The following is a 21,775-nucleotide window of genomic DNA, read 5'->3' on the forward strand; positions in this document are numbered from 1 at the left end:
TGTGATAGGTAATAATCATAATTACAAAAGCTAATGTGATTCTCCATGTAACGATATGATAAAATATATATGCTGCGGAGGGCGGGTGTTTTCAGAGGGTAATAGCCATCCCGCCCAATCAGACAATGCGGGTTACTGAGGGTCTGCGCATGACGTCACAACCCGCGCATCGGAGTCAACAGTAAGTCTATCGTCCCTCTACTGTGTAATTTCCAAACAGCTTTTCCCTAAAAATGTGTTAAAAATTATAGGAGGCAAGCGTGAGCATTTTATATGAATTTTTAAGCAATTAAACACGATTCGTGAGTGCACTCGCTTATTTTTCTAATTAATCACCGAGAAAAAAATCCTAGATAGAAGATGATTCAGTAACTCCTCTGGTGTGTATTGTGAAGTGGTGCGACTTAGACCTTCGCAGGAGTTTTTAGTGAAATTTGCGTGATTTAATAGTTACTTTGGAGCCCTAAGTATACCAGCCACTGAATCAGAGGTGTGTAACGACGTGTGCTATGTGTGTGTACGGTAAAAGTTGGGGAAACATGCAAGTGGCCCCGAAAAATTGGGTAATAAGTGAGAAGGAGGGTGTAGGGGGTGTCATGGCGGCTCTTGTCACGTGGTAGACCGGCACAGCACATCCGGGCTCGTCCCGCATCAGTATGGCCCATGATGCCGAATCGTCCGGTTGTGGCTTCTCGTGTGTGTCATGTCAGTTGGTCTTAACTTGAATGAGTTTTATTCCCAGACCTCAATCTCATGATGAAATTATACATAATTTTTTATTAATACAGTAAATTTTGTATGAACTGAGTAGGCATAAGTTATGTAAGAATATTTATCATTGCTCGTTGCGGAATATTTTTCTAAGACCCGGATTAAGGGTGCTGCTCCCATAAAGCTGATGGTAAGATGGAATCTTAAACCTGCTTTATTCCTTTAAGATAGAGGGAAATAAGTATTTGTTTCGGAAAACGAAATCTTGAAAAAATTCTGTAAACTTTTATAATCAATTATTTTTTTCTTTTCAATTGTTTTGGATCGGTTGCTTTGCAGTTTCATTTATCTGGCGCCTTTGTATTCTGGGTTTATAATTTACATGTTACATCAATATTGTTAATTCCTCAACTGTGACTAGAGATGATGTTCTGTGGTTCTAATGGCTTTCACTAGCTTGTCATACCTCGTAGCTGGTGTTCAAGTAAATAGCCGAATTCTGTAATTCAAGCTTTGGTAATGTTTAATTGTTAAGGAATTCCATATATAATGGAAGGTTAACGAACAGGAGGAGATTAGGGAAGGCCAAGGTTAAATGGATTGCGAGATACGGTCACGGTGAAGGCGCCAAAGGACGAAGTAGTGTTGCCTGACGTACGTAGAAAACACTAGTCTTTCAGGGATAATTTTGTATATATTTGTTTAAGTGTCAGCCTTATCGCTATCCTAATCCCCGCAAGCCATGAATTGCAATGTGGCTCCTTCCTATGCTTGTATTATATAAAAGAGAACCACGGGAAATCGAGAAAAGTCGCTTACTTAAGTGTGCAATTATGTAAAAGTCAGGGATGTTCTTTCATTATACTTGAATCAACTGAAATTAAAGCGTTCTTGGATTATTTTAAGCAGTAGGAATACTTCGTGGTGAGACGCGCAAAGCTTCTCTGCTCTCGTAAAAGGCGACTAGGCACCATAGGCCTATGGATTGCATCATCAAATTATTAAAACGGCGCCAAACCTTTATTATGGATTCTTAGCGAAGTTAACGCAAGCTGGCATTAAGTATAAATGTGATATGATTCTAAGTAGGATTTTATCATTTTGGTACCACTTGTTTTCTAAAGGCTTCGAAAGACTTTTCAGTGAACTGTGACCGAACTTCAGTTCCTGTGGGTACTTAGCCTAATGCAAAAAGGCTCATCAGATGTGTTTCGTGTTGAATCCCATAAGGGAGAATTTAGCACACGGGGAAGAGGAATGATCTGTACTTTTGTCCTTAAACACCGACAAGCGTCAGTTGAGTAGGTTAGACTATCGTTGCTATGGAGAACACAGAGGTCCATTTAATAGTGCAGAGAGTGTAGATGTTCAAAATATCTTTGTTGATATTGGTAGATACAAATGTTAAGTTACCCCTTTTGTAATTTTTTTTAGTTATGTATTTGTAAGTAGGCATGAAATGTTCAACATTTTGAAATGCATCTTAACGCAACAAAATATTCTCACATTTAATCTAGGTTTTTACTGTAGGTTTTTACTCTGTTATCTGTGTGCTTACACAGTACTTGAGAATTTTTTCAAAAATCTGTGATTTAGTCAAAATAGACATATCTAATGTGTAATTTGATTTGCATAGGTACCTTGAGTGTCAAAGATGTGGTTATTTAAATATGAATAATCACCTGATTTTAAGGTCTGGAGTGGCACCAGGTTCATATAATAAATTTCTGGAATAGTTTTATTTACAGTTTATTTGTATAGTTAATTTGAAAAGTACATATCGTATTCTATATGTATATACTAGGCAATTCTGCTATTACAGGTCAAGCTGGGAAGTTTATTACGAAATGCAAATTGTGGTGAGCCCTAGGACTGCAACAAGGAATCGACTAATACCGGAAAAAATATCTGTACTTGAAGGACAAACTACCCAACAGATATAAAAATCATTAAATAAAATTATGAATCAGAGTACCTATTTGCATCTGGAACAAACTTATGAAATTTCAATGTTTACATCATCAGGCAGATCATTCCATAATTAAATCACAGATGGAGTTAGATTTCCATGTCTGTAGAGCGCAGGTCAATTATGTTAGTGTGCTGTATACATTAATATAACAGTTATTAGGTTTACAATGTTAGTGGTTTCCCTCTAGAGCCCATATAGTTTTTTATTAAGGTGTTTTCAGGCTCTTGATGTGTATAATAGGTTTATTTCGTAAGGAAGTTTGTTCATTTTAACTACAGTATTGAGATTTACTTATGCTGAAAGCATTGCAAAACATCAGGTTTCCTACTTTTGTAATGCTAATGGAATTGCAGTACGTAATGTCCTGCAGACTTACTCATTCTTGAAATGGTTATTACCTTCTTTCATGCAAGCTGTGAGTCATGGGGCAGACTTTAGCCATCTTCTGGTAGGTTTTACCATGGCCTGCTCTAGTACTACTGTTGTTCGTGGAAGGTATAGTGATTTAGACTATATTTACAATTAGGTGAAAGTTATTTCTGATTATAATAAAGAACAGAACTTTTTAGTGTCGGCTGTTAAGAAAAGTGAAAGGAAATCTTCCTCTTGGTTGAACCTGCCTTATACATGATGTGCTGTTTTTGTAGTCTCATTCAGGTTCAAAGTGTTTTGTAATAGTTGAAGAGAGGAATAGTCACAACGTGTAGATAGCAAAATTTAAAATATGAAAGAAGGTGGAAAGCCATTTTTTTAACAAGTTCAGGATTCGCAAGGAAGAAAACAAGTGTTACTGTTGCTTGAAACACTATAGCCTGTGAGTTCATTAAATGTTTCATTCAACATCAGGTTATGAAGGAAAGGGTTCGTTGATATAGCCAAAATGCTCGCAGGTTTCTGCATTATGTCAGGTCTGTATTTAACTGTGTGGTTCTACAAGGCTTGTCTATTTGAAAGGGAATTGTAATATTCATGCTAAATGTTGAGTCTGCATTTCCCTTATGGTTTGGTGTATAAAATTACTTGGTCAGTCGTTTTTCTCCATGTGTTCCTGCAAGTCTTCATCCAAATACTGCCATTGTTATTACTTTTCTACCCCAACTTTCCTAATCTTCCTGTCACACGTCTAAAATGATTTTGGTCTTTTTTCAGCCTTCTGACCTCACCAATTTCTCAGTCATTGCCTTTCCACCATACACCGGCCAAGCTTCTCATCTGTGGTCTCATTTTTTTTCTTGTCAGTACTCATGAATATGCTGCAAAAAGTAGTTCAGATCTTGCATATCCATTGTAATTTTTTTATTTTGCTGCTTTTGCTGTCTTTCCCAATTTCATCCATGCTGCAACAACTATGTATTTCGTAGTACTGCTTCCTTAACTCTTGACCCACAGTTGTTACTTTAAGGTGACATGAATGCTATTCTACTTTTAAGACCAGCCCATCTCTCTCATTGTGTTGTTGACTCCTCATTTGTATTTTTAGTGCATTTCAGTCATTAGTATATACTCTACCTCATGTATTTCAATCATGGTTGTGGTACATCAGGACACCTGTTACATTTTCCCACATTCCATTGTACTCTATCACAATACATACCCATGGAGGTACTTCTGATTACACTGTTTTCTTTGCTTTTCCAGTTACTATTGGTTTTCAGACTTATAGTCCCAATTCTACTTGTCTAACCCTTAGACATTTCCATCACCTCAGGTGTAGATGAAGCAGCCCCCATGGGTGCCCCCATTTCTGTATTCCAATGTAGCTGCTACCATTTTTGAGATAAATGGCTACCTGAATTTTGTGTTTGCCTAGCTTCGTACCACCTAAAAAAGTAAAGGGAGACCCTTTGAGTTATTAGGGAATGCACAGGTTGCATGGGTTGGGTGTTATTTTGCCAAAGGAGGCAACAAGTTTGACTTGATTGGAAGTGGTTTATTACTTTAAAGCACCTTGTGCTGTGTACGTATATGTTGTTACAGACCGAATGTGGCCCCCAGGGTAGTTCAAAGACCCTAGTTCAAGAGCCAATGTGATCAGAAGTACTGCATGTGGCCTTAGGAATGAGACTTGGGTAATGAAGTACTAATTTGCTTATGTTAATTCATGGTGTAAGCTTTAAGCTTTATCAATGGGCCCATTTTGATTAGATACGTCAAAGTGAAGTACAGTACGTACTACAGCCTTTTGAAATGTGTGGTGTACTGTTACATGATAGTTTAGTATTTCCTATTTGGATTGTTTATTACTGTTGATTATAATTGTATGAGATGGTTTGAATGAAGTGTTTATGCATGTGGATGATCTTGGGGAGGAAAGATGGTGTATTTCTTGACAAGCATGTAACCATTTAAACTTTTACCCCTGCCTTACAGTCAAGGCAGAGACTTTTGAAACAGTTGAAATGGTAGTTTTATGAAATTAAAATTTTTTTTACTGGGAGTAACAATGGTAGCCTAATGTACTCTATGGGCTGTATAGTCATGTGCTTATAGGTGGGTTTTCTTTTGTTTTTTCATTGTTTAGGTATCATTCATGTTTCGTTAAGCTGTCAGCTCGGAATTAGGTTTTATATGTTGCTGTTTCTTTTAGGGTTTATGTTGTTCAAATTTGGCTGTGTTAATGCTCTGCAAGTTTTGTTATTGATGTGGAGGTTTTTATTACTACTTTACTGATGTTAACCTTTTGCTATTTTCGTCAAACTCCTGAAATCCATAGGCTGCTTTCATTGAACTTACACCCTTCATGAAAGGTTCACTGCTGCTATGGAGAATGAATGAGTTTCAGTGAGTCATGAAGCAATAATAATTGTAGTTGTATTTTTTATTCTATATATATAGCTATATTTAAGCATGCATTTCATAATTGGGCAAAGGTAAAAAAACCAACCCCCTCATTATAGTGTGAAAATTTTTGTCTAATGACCTTCCAGCTTTCATGTTCTTTATTGTTATTTATTTATATATAATTTTTTTTTTTTGTATTTTATTTTTTTCAGTAAAATCTCTCTCCTGTATGACTTGATATTGAGGTTTTGCTGTTAAGTTGTATCAAAAAGTTTCCTTTTGTGGTAGGCTACTTTCTAGCTTTATTGTTATCCCTTATATAGTAGAGGAATTGTGACAAGGATCTTGAGCATTTCATGCTCCCAATTGAGCTTCAGATTACCTGCAAAACTGGTTTACAAAGTAATTTTCCCATTCTATCATGTAGAAGGGGATAGAAGAGGACTTAGACCATACAAGGCAGAAAAAGCACAGGACTGGGAAGAGTATAGATGATGCATTTTACCTCTTACCACAAGAAAGGAAATATTCAAAAGTTTGTGTATGATGAGGATGGTGTATATATTTTTAATTATAAAACAAATTCCCTCATGGATGAGTTACTGTTCTTAGTATTTGTTGTTGTTGTTGTTTTGTTTTTTTTTTTTTTTTTTCAACAATAGTTTTACTCAGGTTGATTAGTGTAACCTGAGCTATGATGTATGTAGCCTACTGTTCTACATCATTCTGAATACATAAGATGTACATATGTTTGTTTTTTTTATTTTATATATAGTCTATATATATTTAAAAATTAGTTTTCTTTTGTGAAAATTCAGTACAGTTGTTAATAGTGTTGCTGGTCACGATTTTAAAGTTTTGTCAGTTGGCAGTGTGTCTCAAATGGTCACTGGACCTGTGGTGGATATTTATTTACATTGATTGTTCTTGAATGTTCTTGCTTGCTTTTGCATTAACTCATTAATTTGCAGTTGCCTTGTAGGGACCAGTTTCATCTAAGGAGTGGTGATTTGTTGGTTTGGAATATATAGAAGTATTAACCACTTGATTACTATAGAGATACTATTAATGTATTTTGTTGGCTTGGCAATATTAACAAAAGTTTCAACCAATTAATTACTATACCTGTTTAAGAAATGTAAGGCATTTATTTTAAATTTCACTATTCACTCTTGTTTGCTGAATGATCAGAGCCATGCTAATTTTTTCGTTCCATAAGCCCTACCAAATTTGGACACGAAGTTTTGCTGAATTGGGACTAAAATTCATGGGTATATTACTTTGCCTTACCAGCCTGACATATATGTACATGTCATAAGTGTACATTTGCTACTTTTTTTTCCTCTGTCTCTCTCTCTGTGTGTAATACTAAGAATAACATCTGCTTAAATCAATAGAATGTGTAGCAATCTGTTTACTGTATTTTGAAATATTGCATATGTGATATGGTTATTTGATAGCATCTCTTCGTCAAAGAAATATTACACATGTGATATGGTTATTTGATAGCATCTCTTCGTCAAAGAAATATTACACATGTGATAAGGTTATTTGATAGCATCTCTTCGTCAAAGAATTTCATATTTATATATTAGAATTTGCAGTTCATATAGTATTCCAGTTCATTTGTGTAGTCAAGTACTACATAGCATTATGCAGGTTATTTGCAAAATAACAAATATTGGTTTTGCTGAAAATTTTACAGTTTATTGTCTTAACACTGTTTATACACATCAAATATAAACTACTATATATTACTGGATAGTCTACTAGGAAAATCAATATAGTATCTGGAAGATGAAATGATTCTCTAGTATGGATAGAAATCTGGGAGGTCTGAAAGTTAGGTATCATGATGTGTTTTCAGTTGAGTGAATGAATACAATACATCTTTACCTTGAAGAGTAGGAAAGTCACTAGGTGGTCAAGTAATAATGGGCCGGCAGAATTCTCACAAGTCCAGTATGGTCAAGATGCAAAGGAAGAATGATACAATTAATGCTTTACAAAATTATCCCCACTTTAAATATGGTAACTATTAGATACATTACTATTTATACTTGCTACTAGATACGTTTATGTTTGCTACAAGCACTAATTTTGGCAGCAGGGTTGGCAGAGACAACTAAGGGCCCCCTGATTAATATCCGCAGTCAGAATTTTCATTGAGGCACAAAGAGTTGCCTGGTGCAAAGCTACATAAAATTGCCAGTGCTGTGTACTAACTGTAATAGAACAGTGCCAGATGTTGATAGTTATATATTAGTATATTGCACCAGTTGGGAATAAGAAATGTATGTAATGATGCATGAGTACCAGTGAGTTTCAAATGTGTGGATGTTGAAAGATGCAGGGTTTTTATATTGTGGAAGAATCTTGCATCATCCAGACATTTCCTAAATTTCCATCATGCTGCCTAGAGAGGCATTTTGATCCAGAATATCTATCATGTTGCCGGGAGAGGTATTTTGATCAGTAACAACCATCATACAGAACTTGGGTTGAATGTAACCGAGAGCCATGAAAAACATACTTGATTGTTAACATGTTTCTGCAAGTGGGTGATTTTCCCCCCTCCCACATCATGTTTCTGCAAGTGGGTGATTTGTCTCCCTCCCCTAGGTCAGCACAAATTACTGCTGTGCTGAACTTTGTTGGATGTAAAATGACATAGTATACTCTCTCTTCTCCAGTTTTGTGCATTTTATAGGTGTATATCTTGCCCTAAAATGAATTAAAGAAAATTTGCTCTTGAGGTACAGTACGTATGATGATGATGATGATTGACGAAAATTGTAGACGCTGCTGTCCAAAAAGTAGGAGAGAGATCATGAATGGGCAAATCCTCTTACACTCCATAGTATTCTCTTTCTTCCATTTACTCTTCACCTGTTTCAAGCAACTGTCCCATAGTGCAACAATGTGGTTTTCCTCCTGTCTTTCAGACCTCTACTCTCAATTTAATTCTCAGTGCTGAATGACCTCTTAGGTCACAGCACATGCCCTTTGGCCAAATTTTTTATGTTTCTTCTCTCGTCTGCATACCCCTTTACTAGCTTATATAAATAAGCTTTATAAGATAGAGCTCACTTAATTTTGAGGTCGTCTTATTATGTAGTCTTGTCAGTTTTCATGGCTTTGGTTGTTTGTTTTTTCTCAGTTATTCTAAAGTAAGCTTGTTGCTATCTTGGCTGAAGTTCCTTTAGGGTTGTTTGTTGCCTCAAAACCAGAAAATCCAAATGGGAGTAACTAGCGTCAATTCTTTACTTTCGATTTGTAGACTTTTGTCAACACCTTGTTGAAATAGACATGCACACAATGTAAGAGTTACTCCAACAGCAGTCCTGGAAGGAAAAAAAAGGGGGTGTGGATGTGGTTGGAATTTGGGAATTAGTGTTCACAGGCTGCTATTTTAAGAGTAAATGACGGTTGAACTCATGGAAAACATCCGGACTGTATATTAAGTGTGGTTTTGAAATTATGAAATTTCATGTAATATCAGAAGGTAGGGTCGCAGGAAGTATAATAGATAACATACATCTGATGAACATTCTGTGTGGGTGCGTACATGTCAGTGATTTATATAAAAAGTTCTGCTAATGAGGAACCTACCCAATTTGACAGGTTCTGGATAATTTTGTCAGGGATTGTCCAAGAGAAGTGCACTCTTATCATCTTGCCACTTCCTATTTTCAGACAATATGATTTTAATTTTTATTTTATTTATGAATTGTAAGGTAAATTTTCAATAAAGGCTAAGCTAAACCTTGTGCAGTCTGGTCTGGTGTTATGGTAGATAACTCGCAGTGCTGACAGAAATTGTGCACTGTACTTTGTAATCTGATGAAGTTAACACTGAAGTAAAAATGTTTTACATTTCAGTTCATGACTTGAATCTGCATCATTTGAGAGAACCTGCGTTATTGAGTATGTGGTTAGTCAATTTCTCTTCAATGGGTACTAGGAATGAAAACTCCTATTTATCCAAGACTGGTGCTGTTATGTTTACCAATGGTGCAGGTGTTTACTTTACTTGTCACCAGTGTTTATGATGTTGAGATTGCCTGTTGTTTATGATTGAATTCTAATTGCCTTCTTTTTGTCTTTTCCAGTGTTATGTCCAGTGCAGGAGTGGGCCGAGTTGCCAGTCATCATCTTCTCGCATAGCAGAAGCAACATGTGTTAAGTGTTGTGTAATGGTGTTATCAGAGTGTCATGAAATTATGTGGTGAGGAGAAGTGAGTGTGAGCGTTGGGTGTGTGGCGGTGCCATGGGTGGCAGCTAGCAGCCCGGCGCTAGAGTGGGTGGGCGTAATGGCCCCCGCCCTTACTCAAGCGTCGGACCCCCAGACGTTTCACGTGGCTGCCCATCACCACTCGCCTACCCGTCCAGGCGAGGCCCCAGTTGCGCACAGTAGCCCACCACCCACCACTCATCTGGCGTTACAATATGGTGGGTTGAAGGAGCCTCCTGATTGCACGGACGCCCATTTAACAGCTGCCCTGACAAACGGCACACGTCGGCTCCATCTACTGCCTCCCTCTCCGCCAGAAGCGGGTGGGTTGGCGTGTGGGCGGGAGGGCTGTGACCCTCCTCCACGCCCTCACGCTGCCCATTCTACCATGGACCTCTCATCGGGCGTTCCCTCGCCCCTCTCACAAGATAACAACATACCCCTGAACCCTTCAGAGATCATACCCCCGCCTACAGTGATGGGTCAAGATCATATTCAGCAGAGCACAGACGATGTGCCCTTGCAAGACAATGGGACTAATAAGTCGCAGAGGCCTCTGTCTCAGGATGGAGACCTCTTGGCGCTCATCGGGAGGGATTTTGCCAATATGAACGAGATCATTGACACCTTGACCAGGTTAGCGGATAACCCTGAAGCCTTGACGGCTGCACTCGACCTAGCTGGTAATGGCACCGAACAGCAGGCGATTGAGCCACAGGTTGCTGTTCCTCAAGTGTCTAAAGAGGAGAGGTCGCAGTTGCTGATAGACGACTTGAGTCGCCGCCAATGGCAGATAGAAAGAAGGCAAACGCGTTTGCTGAGACGGCTGAGACGTGTTACTGCGCGAGGACTGGGAGCCTCTGTGTCGGGTCAGATTCGGGAATTGTTGGACCAATCGCAAAGTGTCTTGGCGCAACAAAAGGACCGGATGACTCTCCGTGAGGATAATCCAGAGTCACTAGGCATTCCAGAGGTGGGTGTGGAATCCCTCAGGGCTGATACTATGAAGGGAATGTCAACCTCTGCATTAGTCAGTTTAGTTCGTCGTGTTGAAGCGTCACAGGGCCTTGCGAGATTGGCTGCCGTATCACACAAGCCATCACGCAGTCAGCCAGCCGCCCCAGCACCAGCCTTGCCTGAAGATACCAGAGCAGAGATCTCTGCAGTAGTGTCTGAGTTTCATTCTGCATCCCGTGCTCATACCCATCACGATTCAGATGCTACTGAATCCTCATCTGGTGGGGAATCATGTGATGAACTTGATGGCTTTAATGACTCCAATGTGCATCATTCGCATGTGTAAGTATTAGCAATTTTCTTTTGTCTTTATCTTCTTATGATTTTATCTTCTTATAATTCCAGTGTTGTGGTCTTGCCTCATTTTTCATCCCATATTTGTCAGTTCCATATTAAAAACTTATTTTGCCCCTGCCATATCTTGTTAACTTGTTTTTTAAGTGTACTGTGTTCTGCACATCGGCTTTAGTTTTTAGGAAGTGTTCAAAAGCTTAAAATCATGAATGGAAGCGAATTTTTTTTAAATATACAATTTTTAATATTCGGTAAAACCAGTGTCAGGTATGTTGTTGTACACAGTATGGATCCTGGTTGTACATTGGTTTTATTTGTCAAGAGTAGAGGTCTTTTAATGGGACAAGAAATGGGAGTAACATGGTATTAGTTAGCTTTACTCATTCTGCCCCGAGGGATAACTCCACCAGAGTGCTTTAACTTGGTCAACTTTGGGATTACTAAAAGTTATATTGCAATATCTATGATTTCCTAATGTATTGCCCTCATCATTTACTCTTCATCCTTTCCCTTTGGCTTTTCGCATCACTGCGCAGCCTCCTTAATTTGTGGCCTTGTTCCCATTTTCACAGTCATACTCAGCAAATCCTTTGTGGTGGCTCTATGTGAGTCCAGGTGGTTGCTTATCATGATTGTACTTTATTATTATTATTATTATTTATGTATTTAATGATAAGAGCTTTCGAACCCTGCACCAGGTTCATACATTTTGCTGAGGATGAACCTGGTGCAGGGTTCGAAAGCTCTTATCATTAAATACTTTATATACTTCACATGCGATATTATTGTGGACCTGCAATCATTATTATTATTATTGTACTTTATTATTATTATGGTAAATATATGGAAAGGGTAAATCTGTTTCCCCCTGTTTGTTCGAGCGTGGTCAGTATTATGTGCTACTTTTAAGGACGTCTTACGACGGGGTACGTAAGTTTTTTTTTTTTTAAGTCTCCCACAATGTAAAAGATCTTTAAAAATATATATATACGTAAATGTATAACAGAATCACGAAAGTTAGGAACGATATAATCTTTAGATTATATATTACCAAAAATGGTGAAATTCTTAAAGCATGGTCAGTCATATATACCAAAATATTATCATTTCATGTGTAATTATTTTCTTTAGAAATATTGCCTAAGTGCAGAAAAGTGTGTTGTGGGGAGAATGTGAACGCGCTATGCCTGATTCAGCGTTTTCGTCATACGTGGCTCTCTTATTTATTTGTTTCCTTCATGGCATTTTTGTTGTTGCCGTTTTAAGTTTGTTTTGCCTGAAATAGCTAGTGAATGGTTTCAGAATCGTCATGTTATCGCTAATAGAAATGCCTCTGGCAAATGCCAGTATACTTGACGGGACAAAAACTGTTTTCCATTTGCCGTTGCTGTAGTCATTTGCCACTTAAATTCGTTAATCATTCGTGCCAGGTAACGTCACGTGAGCACACGTATTTTTCGTCAACTTCCATCCCCCCTTGAGGCTCGAGGGTTAAATGCCGGTTTTAGAGCTTTCATAAGAACCCTAACTGGTTGTAAAAAGTACGGTTAAGGTTAGCGGCAGCCCCGGGCTGCATGTGACCGGCGTCTTGTGTTATGTGACGACGGTCCCGAAGTGCGAGCGAGCGAGTGCGGTTGTGGGAGTTTTGCCGGTCTGGCCTCCCTTGTGTGCTAGAGCCGGAAAGGATGGGCGCACTGGTGGGTGATCCAGTAACGTCTAGAGGAACCTTTAAATCCCCCCTCCCTCCCTCCCTCCCTGTGCTCCCTAGCCCCTCCATGAAAGCCCGTACCTTTAAATGTTTGTCGAGATCCCAAGGTCAATGTGAGGATGGGTGGGTTGGTGGAACAGGCAGGGGATAAGCCAAGTGATGATCGGCCGGTTCTCACTCTCGCAGCTGCCACGAGGCGGGAACTCTCTCTCTCTCTCTCTCTCTCTCTCTCTCTCTCTCTCTCTCTCTCACATATTTTACTGATCTCTTTGTAGGGGTATGAATGTATGGTATATACACGTTTGGTGAGTTTGGAGATAATGTAGTCTCTCTCCTCTCTCTCTCTCTCTCTAGGATTTTACTAATCTCTGTAAGGATATGAATGTATGGTACTATATACACGTTTGGTTAGTTTGGAGTTAATGTAATGCATTTACTGAGAGAGCTGTACGAATGTAGTAATGTATTTACTGAGAGAGCTGTACGATAGGAAGTGGAATTGAGAAAAAGTGAAAGGCCTCCATTGATATAGAATCATGACCATCATTAAGGATGAAGGAAAATGTTGAATGGATGAGTTAAGCTCATCTAAAACTACCTACCCTTGCAAACACTGCTATCCTCAAGGTCAACCCTTCAGGTCTACCAACCTTTTCTTCCCCCCTACCTCTCGCCGGGGAAGATAACGATGTCGCTTCTTCATCAACTTCCTCGATCCATAGTCTCCGTCTGATTGGGAAGGAATGCACAGCTTTACATTGATGCAGATTGAAACCTCAGGTTGTCTCTCGCTGTAATTTATAGCACAGTATTACTTCCTTTTTTTTTTTTTTTTTTTTTTTGGAAAGGTTTCCACAGAAGGGGAACTTTTTCGCCAAATGAGAGGTGTGCGTCGCCTTGGGAATGGATGGTTATTGACCCTTTGCCCTTCAGCATCGTGGGACGTTATGATTGCGAGTGTTTTTACCGTGTGTATGTATGTATGTAAGCGGGAGGGAGGTGGATGAGTGGCCGCAGAGATTTTTTTTTCCGAAGCATTCGTTAGAAATGCATAAATGTTGTATCTTTTCCATGTCTGACGAGTCTTGTGTATATTGAAGGACTTGGCTGACGTCCGTGAACACTGGTGGACGCTGTCCAGTGTGTGGTGTGTTAGGATATCTGTCTTGTCTTTGTATGAATATGAACCTTTAAGTATAATAAAGCACTTACGTAGTTGGTTTGTGTGCACTGGAAAAACTAAGTGTTAATCTTTGGTAAATTCACTGAATAGCTTGTGAAATAGTTTTCGAGGCGTTCTGGTTACCGATATTACTTCCAATGTGTCGTACGGTTTTGAAGCTTCCTTTTGGTTAAATGTGAATTGTTTGTGACAGTCTTGGGGAGAAAGTGTGTATATAAAAGTACAGTGTGTGTCACGATTAAGGGCTGCCAACTGCACCGGGTTAGTCTTACATTGCAGCCGGTATCAGGCTGGCTGGATTTTTTTTATTATTATTATAGTTTCACAAGCTTGTTTTCAAAGAAGGCGTAGGTTTATGTATGGGTGGTGCGCGCGCAGAGTTGTAGCTTTTCGCAAAAGTGAATAAAATTAGTCTAAATCAGCTGACAGGTGTCGGCCTTTGCAGCAACTCCCTTGTCAAGTTCTTGTCAGAAGGGTTGCCAGAATAAGAGAGAATGTGATGCATTCACAGCTAATAAGGAATTTTTTTTAACAGCTAATAAGGAAGTCTCTTGAACAGTAACGTGGCCTGAATGTTTTATTATTTAAAGTCTAATAGCGAAGAGTTATTAAGTAAACCATTCATATCTGGCTGCTCTCACTTCCCACAACTAATTTAACCGTCTTTTGAACTTGGTGAATTTAGTTGCCTCGGGCCTTGGAATAGGTTACCAGGGTTATGGTGCTCTCTGTCTAAATAGAGCCATTTATGTGAAACATTTATTTTCGTGCTTTTTAGTTAGCTTCATAGTAAGGTACACTGGTATACTCTAAGAGCGACTAATGTCACGGGAATAAGAAAGCTGAAAATATCTAGCTGAGATGTGGGTACCATTTTGTGCCCCTTAGGTGGGTAGTGCCGTTAGTGCACCGCATAACTGTAGGCATTATAGTCCGACAGATCTAAACTGATAGATTGTTTACTTCCTTGAGAAAAACCCTGTTGCCAGTTCTCTCTTAACCTTTAAATCTTCCCCTTCTTAACGTCCCTCAGCTATCTCCCAACGGAGGGAATTATTTGGGACAGTAGCTAATGAAACTGACCATATAAATCCTAATCCGTAAACTCGATCCCTATTTTATTTGGTTATTACTTGTGAGACTATTTATTTTTATATTTGTTATGACTTATACCCTTATATTTTTCTTATTATACTACATATTTTATATGATGTTTTTCATTAAAAGTAATAAAAATCGGCAATTGCCATTCAGTATGTATGTCTTATGACATTTTCTTATAATCTTGCCAGTAGATTACTTCTATTTATTCTTTTTTATTATTTGAATTTTCCGTCTACCATACTATTCATTTCCTAAACAAGTTTGCAATATTTTGGATTTCATTGCTCTTCATTTTAGGTTTCCCCCTCATTCTAATTCATCAAGTTATGATTTACTTAAATTTCTTTATTTCCTTTTCACTCACGGTCTAATGCGTAGTAACCAATTATTTTACTTTTTATAAGGTTGTTGCACATAAACTCACCATTGGGAGAAAAAAAATTATTTACAATAATTATCGCAAGAATTGTAATAATATGATCCTTTACAAAATGTACATTACGAAGAATCTTCGTCGTCAGATGATCTTACTTTAATAACTGCTATCCTTTGCAGCATCGCCTGTTTGCAAGTTTTCGTAATGCTTAACTGCATTTGCCCCGTTTCACAGCGTGCTTTCTGTAGGAATAAATTAATTTTCCTACTGACTATTGTTAAAGCAAGAAGTCATTCTTTTTGGCGCTAGAGTTCTCAGCTAGACCGGGCTTATCCAAAGGGTAGCTTAAGAGATAATTCCTTTAAACTTCATGGTTTAATAGGCTTGGCCCACCGACCTATCGCCTGTCAAAGGTAACAGGAAAAGTGGCAACGTTTTTTGAAACATGTCACGTTTATAAATGCGATTTCTCATTTTATTTACAAATAAAATTATAATCACAATATGTGAACGCTTAAGGTCCAGCAAAACATGCTAAAAACTTTAAACTGCTGATTTATTGATTCATGTGTTATAAAGTAAGGTATTTAAAACTGGATACTGGTAAATGTGGCAACAGGGTTTTTACCCAAAGACGAAAACAATCTATCAGTTTAAATCTGTCGAACTATAGTACATGAGGTTCTTGGCTGTAACCCCCTTTCGTTCCTTTTGCTGTACCTCCTTTCATGTTCCCTCGCTTCCATCTTACTTCCAGCCTCTCCTAATTAGGGATTCACGGTGCAACTGCGATGTTTTCCTCCTGTAACACCTTTCAGACCATTTACTGGGGATTTCCGTTTCAGCACAGAATAACCTCATAGGTCCCAGTGCTTGGCCTTTGGCCTAAATTCTATGTTCAACCATTTTTTTTTTTATTACGAAGTAGGTTACCTTTGCTGGGAATTATTGGGTCAGTTGTGTTCATTTTATATCGAAGGATGTCCAACACTAGAGTGAAACATTTCAAACTCATCGCACCCATTGCCTATACTATATATAAAAAAAAAACAGGTAGAAAACTAGTTACTGGCTTAAGTGGCCGACGAACCTTTGGCCAATGCCAGAAGCACTGGTCAGAACCACCAGGAAGGAAGGAAGTCTCTGAATGGAATCCAGCTTGGTTGTGATACTTTGCTATAAGTTAGTGACGTGTCTGTATGACATGTTTCGATGTAAGTCCAGGTTCCTTAATTTGAATTGTGCTTGAGAAAGTATTTCGACATTCACAAGTTACATGCATCTCTTGAGCAACTTGTCATGTGGTGATGAATGTTATGCAATGCATATGTCTGCATAGGGGTGGCACAGCTAAATGAGTTTACAAAAGTATTTTTGACATTTTGTGCTGAATAGGGATGCACAGCAAAGTCTGCATGAGGATGGCACATGTAAATCAATTTAATCTAATACAACGCAACAATAGCAATTGTTTGCCTTGACTACGCTGTTATGGCTTAACCTTTTATGAACATATGTTACCCTGTTCTCGACTCGGCGTGGGTAAAGGCCATCATGAATGCGTGATGCCTGTGTTGATGCTAATTACGTTTTGTCATTTTTATTTCTCTTCTGTAATGGTTACTAAAGGTGACCATTCCTGAAGACGGCCGTGTCATTGCATTGGAGTGGAAAGGTGGTTGCAGGTATGAAGATGATGTTGCTCATTTAGTACCCGTAATTTTTTTGCTGTAGATCTTGGTATAAGTTTTTTCTCGTTAGCCTTACGGAGACTGGTAATAACGAGGCGTTATTATCAGGTTATGTTTATTGCGACTCTTTTTTTTTTTAAGGAAATGTTCATTTGTTTTAGCATGGGTCTATTCCAGCTCTAATGAATCTACCTAACTGGGAACGACGGGTATGTGTATGTACCGGAAGCAATAGATTTATACTTAAGCTCGAAAAATTCGAGAAGTTAAGAGGGCATTGCGGCTAAATTACACCTCGGAATTATCGGTGTTCTAAAAAAGTTTAATGATAATACGGAAGAAACGAGTTTTGTGGAGGGATTTTTTTTCTCTCTCTCCAAAGTTTCTTGTTCCGTTCTTGCTGTGACCAGGTCTCCCCCCCCAAAAAAAAAAAAAAAAAAAAAAACTACTTCTTGCCACAACATGGTCCACAAAAACAGGTGTTCCTACGTTCTGCGGCCACTGAACCAAGTCTTACCCATAGAAGGAATAGTGAAGAGGCCGCAGTGACCCTGGGAAATCATTCATTGCACCAGGTAGTTCGTGGGATGCTTTTAGACTCTCTCTCTCTCTCTCTCTCTCTCTCTCTCTCTCTCTCTCTCTCTCTCTCTCTCTCTCTCTCTCTCTCTCTACACGTGTAGGTTTATACCCCGTACTTACATCTTGCGGTTGAAGTTTGAATTGGCAAAAAGGAATGAATGATGAATAATATAACCCCCAGTCAAAGGTGTCTTACCTTTGAAGGGTTGTTAAATTTTCTGCGATGAATTTGTAAGGAGTCTTGCAGCTAACGCAGAAGATTGATTGGCCAAATTTATTGTAAATTAGAAGTTGTCAAAATGTAAATTGGCTATATCGAAAAGTAGTTTTACGGTAGTTTTATAAACTATGCCATCCACAGGCTTGGAGTCGAACAGCACCGCTTATATTAGTTGTTGAGCTACAAACCATGATGCCTTTTCTTTTGAACCAGACGAAAGAATAATTGTGCATTATTTGTATAATGTTACCTTCCTACTTTAATTGAAGAATAATTGTGCATTATTTGTACGTACTATATATATAATGTTGCCTTCCTACTTTGATTGAAGAATAGCTAGTTGTGCATTATTTTTATAATATTGCCTTCCTACTTTGATTGAAAAATAATTGTGCATTATTTGTATAATTTTGCCTTAATACTGAAAGAATAATTGTTCATTATTTGTATAATGTTGCCATAATACTTTAAAGAATAATTTTTCATTATTTGTATAATGTTACCTTCCTACTTTGAAGAATAATTGTGCATTATTTGCATAATGTTGCCTTCCTACTTTGATTGAAGAATAATTGTGCATTATTTGTATAATGTTGCCTTAATACTTTGATTGAAGAATAGCTAATTGTGCATTATTTTTACAATATTGCCTTCCTACTTTGATTGAAAAATAAGTGTGCATTATTTGTATAATGTTGCCTTAATACTTGAAGAATAATTGTTCATTATTTGTATAATGTTGCCTACTTTGAAGAATAATTTTGCATTATTTGTATAATGTTACCTTTCTACTTTGAAGGATAATTGTGCATTATTTGCATAATGTTGCCTTCATACTGTGATTGAAGAATAATTGTGCATTGTTTGTATAATGTTGCTTTCCTATGATTGAAGAACAATTATTATTTGTATAATGTTGCCTTCCTAGTATGGATGGAAAATGGAACGTGGCTGCATTAAAATATCCATATAAGAAAGAGGAAAACATTGCTTTGTATGTGGAAGAGAGGAGGCGGAAGAGGAAGATAAATAAAGGCCAGATTTGAATTATTCGTTAAAACGTTCGACTGTTAGAACAACACTTGAAATTCATTGTCTCTTGAACGTTTCAAAGTCTCGCATATATCGCCACGTTTATCATGTCATTTTAGTTGTAAATTATAATATATATATTAATATATTTATAATATATATATATATATATATATATATATATATATATATATATATATATATATATATATTCACACATATAAATTAATCGTAAAGGGTGTCCGTGACATTCATTACGATTCATCTCGGTAAAGAAATAATTTAGTAATTTAAATTGGCGACGAAATAGTGGTGTAAATTCTCTCTCTCTCTCTCTCTCTCTCTCTCTCTCTCTCTCTCTCTCTCTCTCTCTCTCTCTCTCTCTCTCTCTCTCTCTCATCATAGTGCTAGCGACCGCATGTTTAGTTAATTCGTTTTTAACTTAGAACTATTTTTTACTTAGAACTATTGAAGTAAAAAGGGTGGGTGTAGTTTTTTTTATTATTATTATCATCATCATCATGGTTTTAGGATAAGGTTCATCTCTTATTAGATTTGTGATAAAGTTCATAGGAAGACTTAACGATAAATATCGATAAGCCCTATAAGCATCAAGTTATTGATGTGGAAGAGAATGATTCAAATGAAGCTCTCCTTCTCTCTCTCTCTCTCTCTCTCTCTCTCTCTCTCTCTCTCTCTCTCTCTCTCTCTCTCTCTCTCTCTCTCTCAATATTTTTAACACGTTAACATATTTCACAAGGAATTATCTCTGCGTATACATTGATGAGATGTAACTTTTAAAATTACATTTTGCAAAATAACTCCCTTTTTTGTTTTCACGTGGTAGTTGATATGTTTGTAAAAAAAAAAAAAAAAGTTTAATCCTTTACATTCACTCACCAGTAAAACGGGATTAAACAAAGCCATAGTTTGTTTCCGATGTCTTTTATCGACAGACATTTTGTGGATGTTAATTAAGGTTAATGTTCCATTTGAATAAGTTGTTTATTTTGAAGCCCATATATTTTTTTCCCCAACAACAAACTTCGTTGTTTTATCGGCGAGTTTGCGTAGATGTTAACGCCCTCTGGCCAGTGTAATGGCATGGGCGTGGCGTTTGAGGCAACAGCCCGTACCTTTAAAGTTTGTTTATTGTCAGGTTCGGCGTAGAAGGAAGGAAGTTCTGTCTATCTCGGCTGCATTGTTAATTTTCCTCGACGTCAGTGTATTGCCGTTTCACGAGTTGTTGGCGCCTCTCTCTCTCTCTCTCTCTCTCTCTCTCTCTCTCTCTCTCTCTCTCTCTCTCTCTCTCTCTCTCAATATTTTTACACGTTAACATATTTCACAAGGAATTATCTCTGCGTATACATTGATGAGTGTAACTTTTAAAATTACATTTTGCAAAATAACTCCCTTTTTTGTTTTCACGTGGTAGTGATATTGTTTGTAAAAAAAAAAAAAATAAAAAAAAAAAAAAAGTTTAATCCTTTACATTCACTCACCAGTAAAACGGGATTAAACAAAGCCATAGTTTGTTTCCGATGTCTTTTATCGACAGACATTTTGTGGATGTTAATTGAGGTTAATGTCATTTGAATAAGTTGTATTATCCATATATATTTTTTTCCAACAACAAACTTCGTTGTTTTATCGGCGAGTTTGCGTAGATGTTAACGCCCTCTGGCCAGTGTAATGGCATGGGCGTGGCGTTTGAGGCAACAGCCCGTACCTTTAAAGTTTGTTTATTGTCAGGTTCGGCGTAGAAGGAAGGAAGTTCTGTCTATCTCGGCTGCATTGTTAATTTTCCTCGACGTCAGTGTATTGCCGTTTCACGAGTTGTTGGCGCCTTGTGTTTGCAGACAGATTTGGAAGGCGTTTCTGACATTTTTTTTCCCAAGAGATTTATTTTTTTCTCTTTATGAGTGGGTGACCACGCCCAACGCGCATGAAGGGAACTTTTGAGTTTTTGCCTTTCTGAAAGAAGAAAGTGTTTCTCGAGAGACTGCTCTAATTAGTTTCTCTCGTTGGTTGTCAAAAGGAAGACAGTTTCCAGCGTCGTTTTATCGTTTTAATTGTAAGATCGCACTATGTATGGCGTTCTGGCGTAAGTTGTTTTACTTAGTGGCCGAGCATTTGAATTCATAGCGAAATGCTGACCTAAACTGTCAGTTATCTTTTCTAGGTCTTGTGGAGTCGGAAGTGCTAACATTTTTAAAATATTTTATTTTATTTTTAACGCTCAATCTCTCTCTCTCTCTCTCTCTCTCTCTCTCTCTCTCTCTCTCTCTCTCTCTCTCTCTCTCTCTCTCTCTCTCAAAATGCATTTTGCCTATAACTTGATTAATTCCTTGCACAAATCGTCTCTTGAATCTCCCTAAAGTAATTAGTTGCATTTCCTTAAGAAAAATTTACGTCTGTAAGTGGTGTATCGTCTTTAAGATCAAGATTCACTTCGTCCTTTTTTGTTCCATCCAGCTTGAGTAGCAGCAGCTTCGGACGCAGTGGGCGCATTTACCAGAGTAATCCTTTTATAGTCTTAAGCAAGCGTTTCATAAATTTCGTCACCGGGAGGATAGAAGGACATGAAAATAATATTGTATATTTAATATTCTTCGTTTATGTATGTACACACACACACACACACACACACACACACACATATATATATATATCTATATAAGATATATATAATATTATATTTATTATATATATTTAGAAAAGAAAATGTTAAAAAATGGCCGATTTTGTGTCCAAGTTTAGCGCGTAAATTGTAAGTGTATTAACGTTAAGCGTAAACTCTCCTTGTATTTATAAATGGAAACATTCTTGTTTTCTCGAGATAATCTGTTGGCCGGACGCGTCTCTCCTTCAGT

General features: G+C 37.7%; 1 protein-coding gene across 4 annotated transcripts in view; it reads left to right on the top strand.

Annotated features, from left to right (window-relative positions):
* The first annotated feature begins 333 nt into the window (after positions 1 to 333).
* The window catches only part of LOC135216195 (KAT8 regulatory NSL complex subunit 1-like), a 161,051-nt gene continuing 139,609 nt past the window's right edge, over positions 334 to 21,775 (top strand). For 3 of the 4 annotated variants that reach the window (XM_064251332.1, XM_064251334.1, XM_064251335.1), the window contains exons 1-2: positions 334 to 490; positions 9,577 to 10,997. In XM_064251332.1, the coding sequence (XP_064107402.1) occupies positions 9,778 to 10,997 (1,220 nt within the window). In that variant the 5' untranslated portion in view covers positions 334 to 490; positions 9,577 to 9,777. Of the gene's footprint in view, positions 491 to 750; positions 902 to 9,576; positions 10,998 to 21,775 lie in introns of those variants that run through there. The other variant, XM_064251333.1, reaches the window with a different exon arrangement.

This window comes from Macrobrachium nipponense, chromosome 6 (genome assembly GCF_015104395.2).
Source record: "Macrobrachium nipponense isolate FS-2020 chromosome 6, ASM1510439v2, whole genome shotgun sequence".
Taxonomy (NCBI): domain Eukaryota; kingdom Metazoa; phylum Arthropoda; class Malacostraca; order Decapoda; family Palaemonidae; genus Macrobrachium; species Macrobrachium nipponense.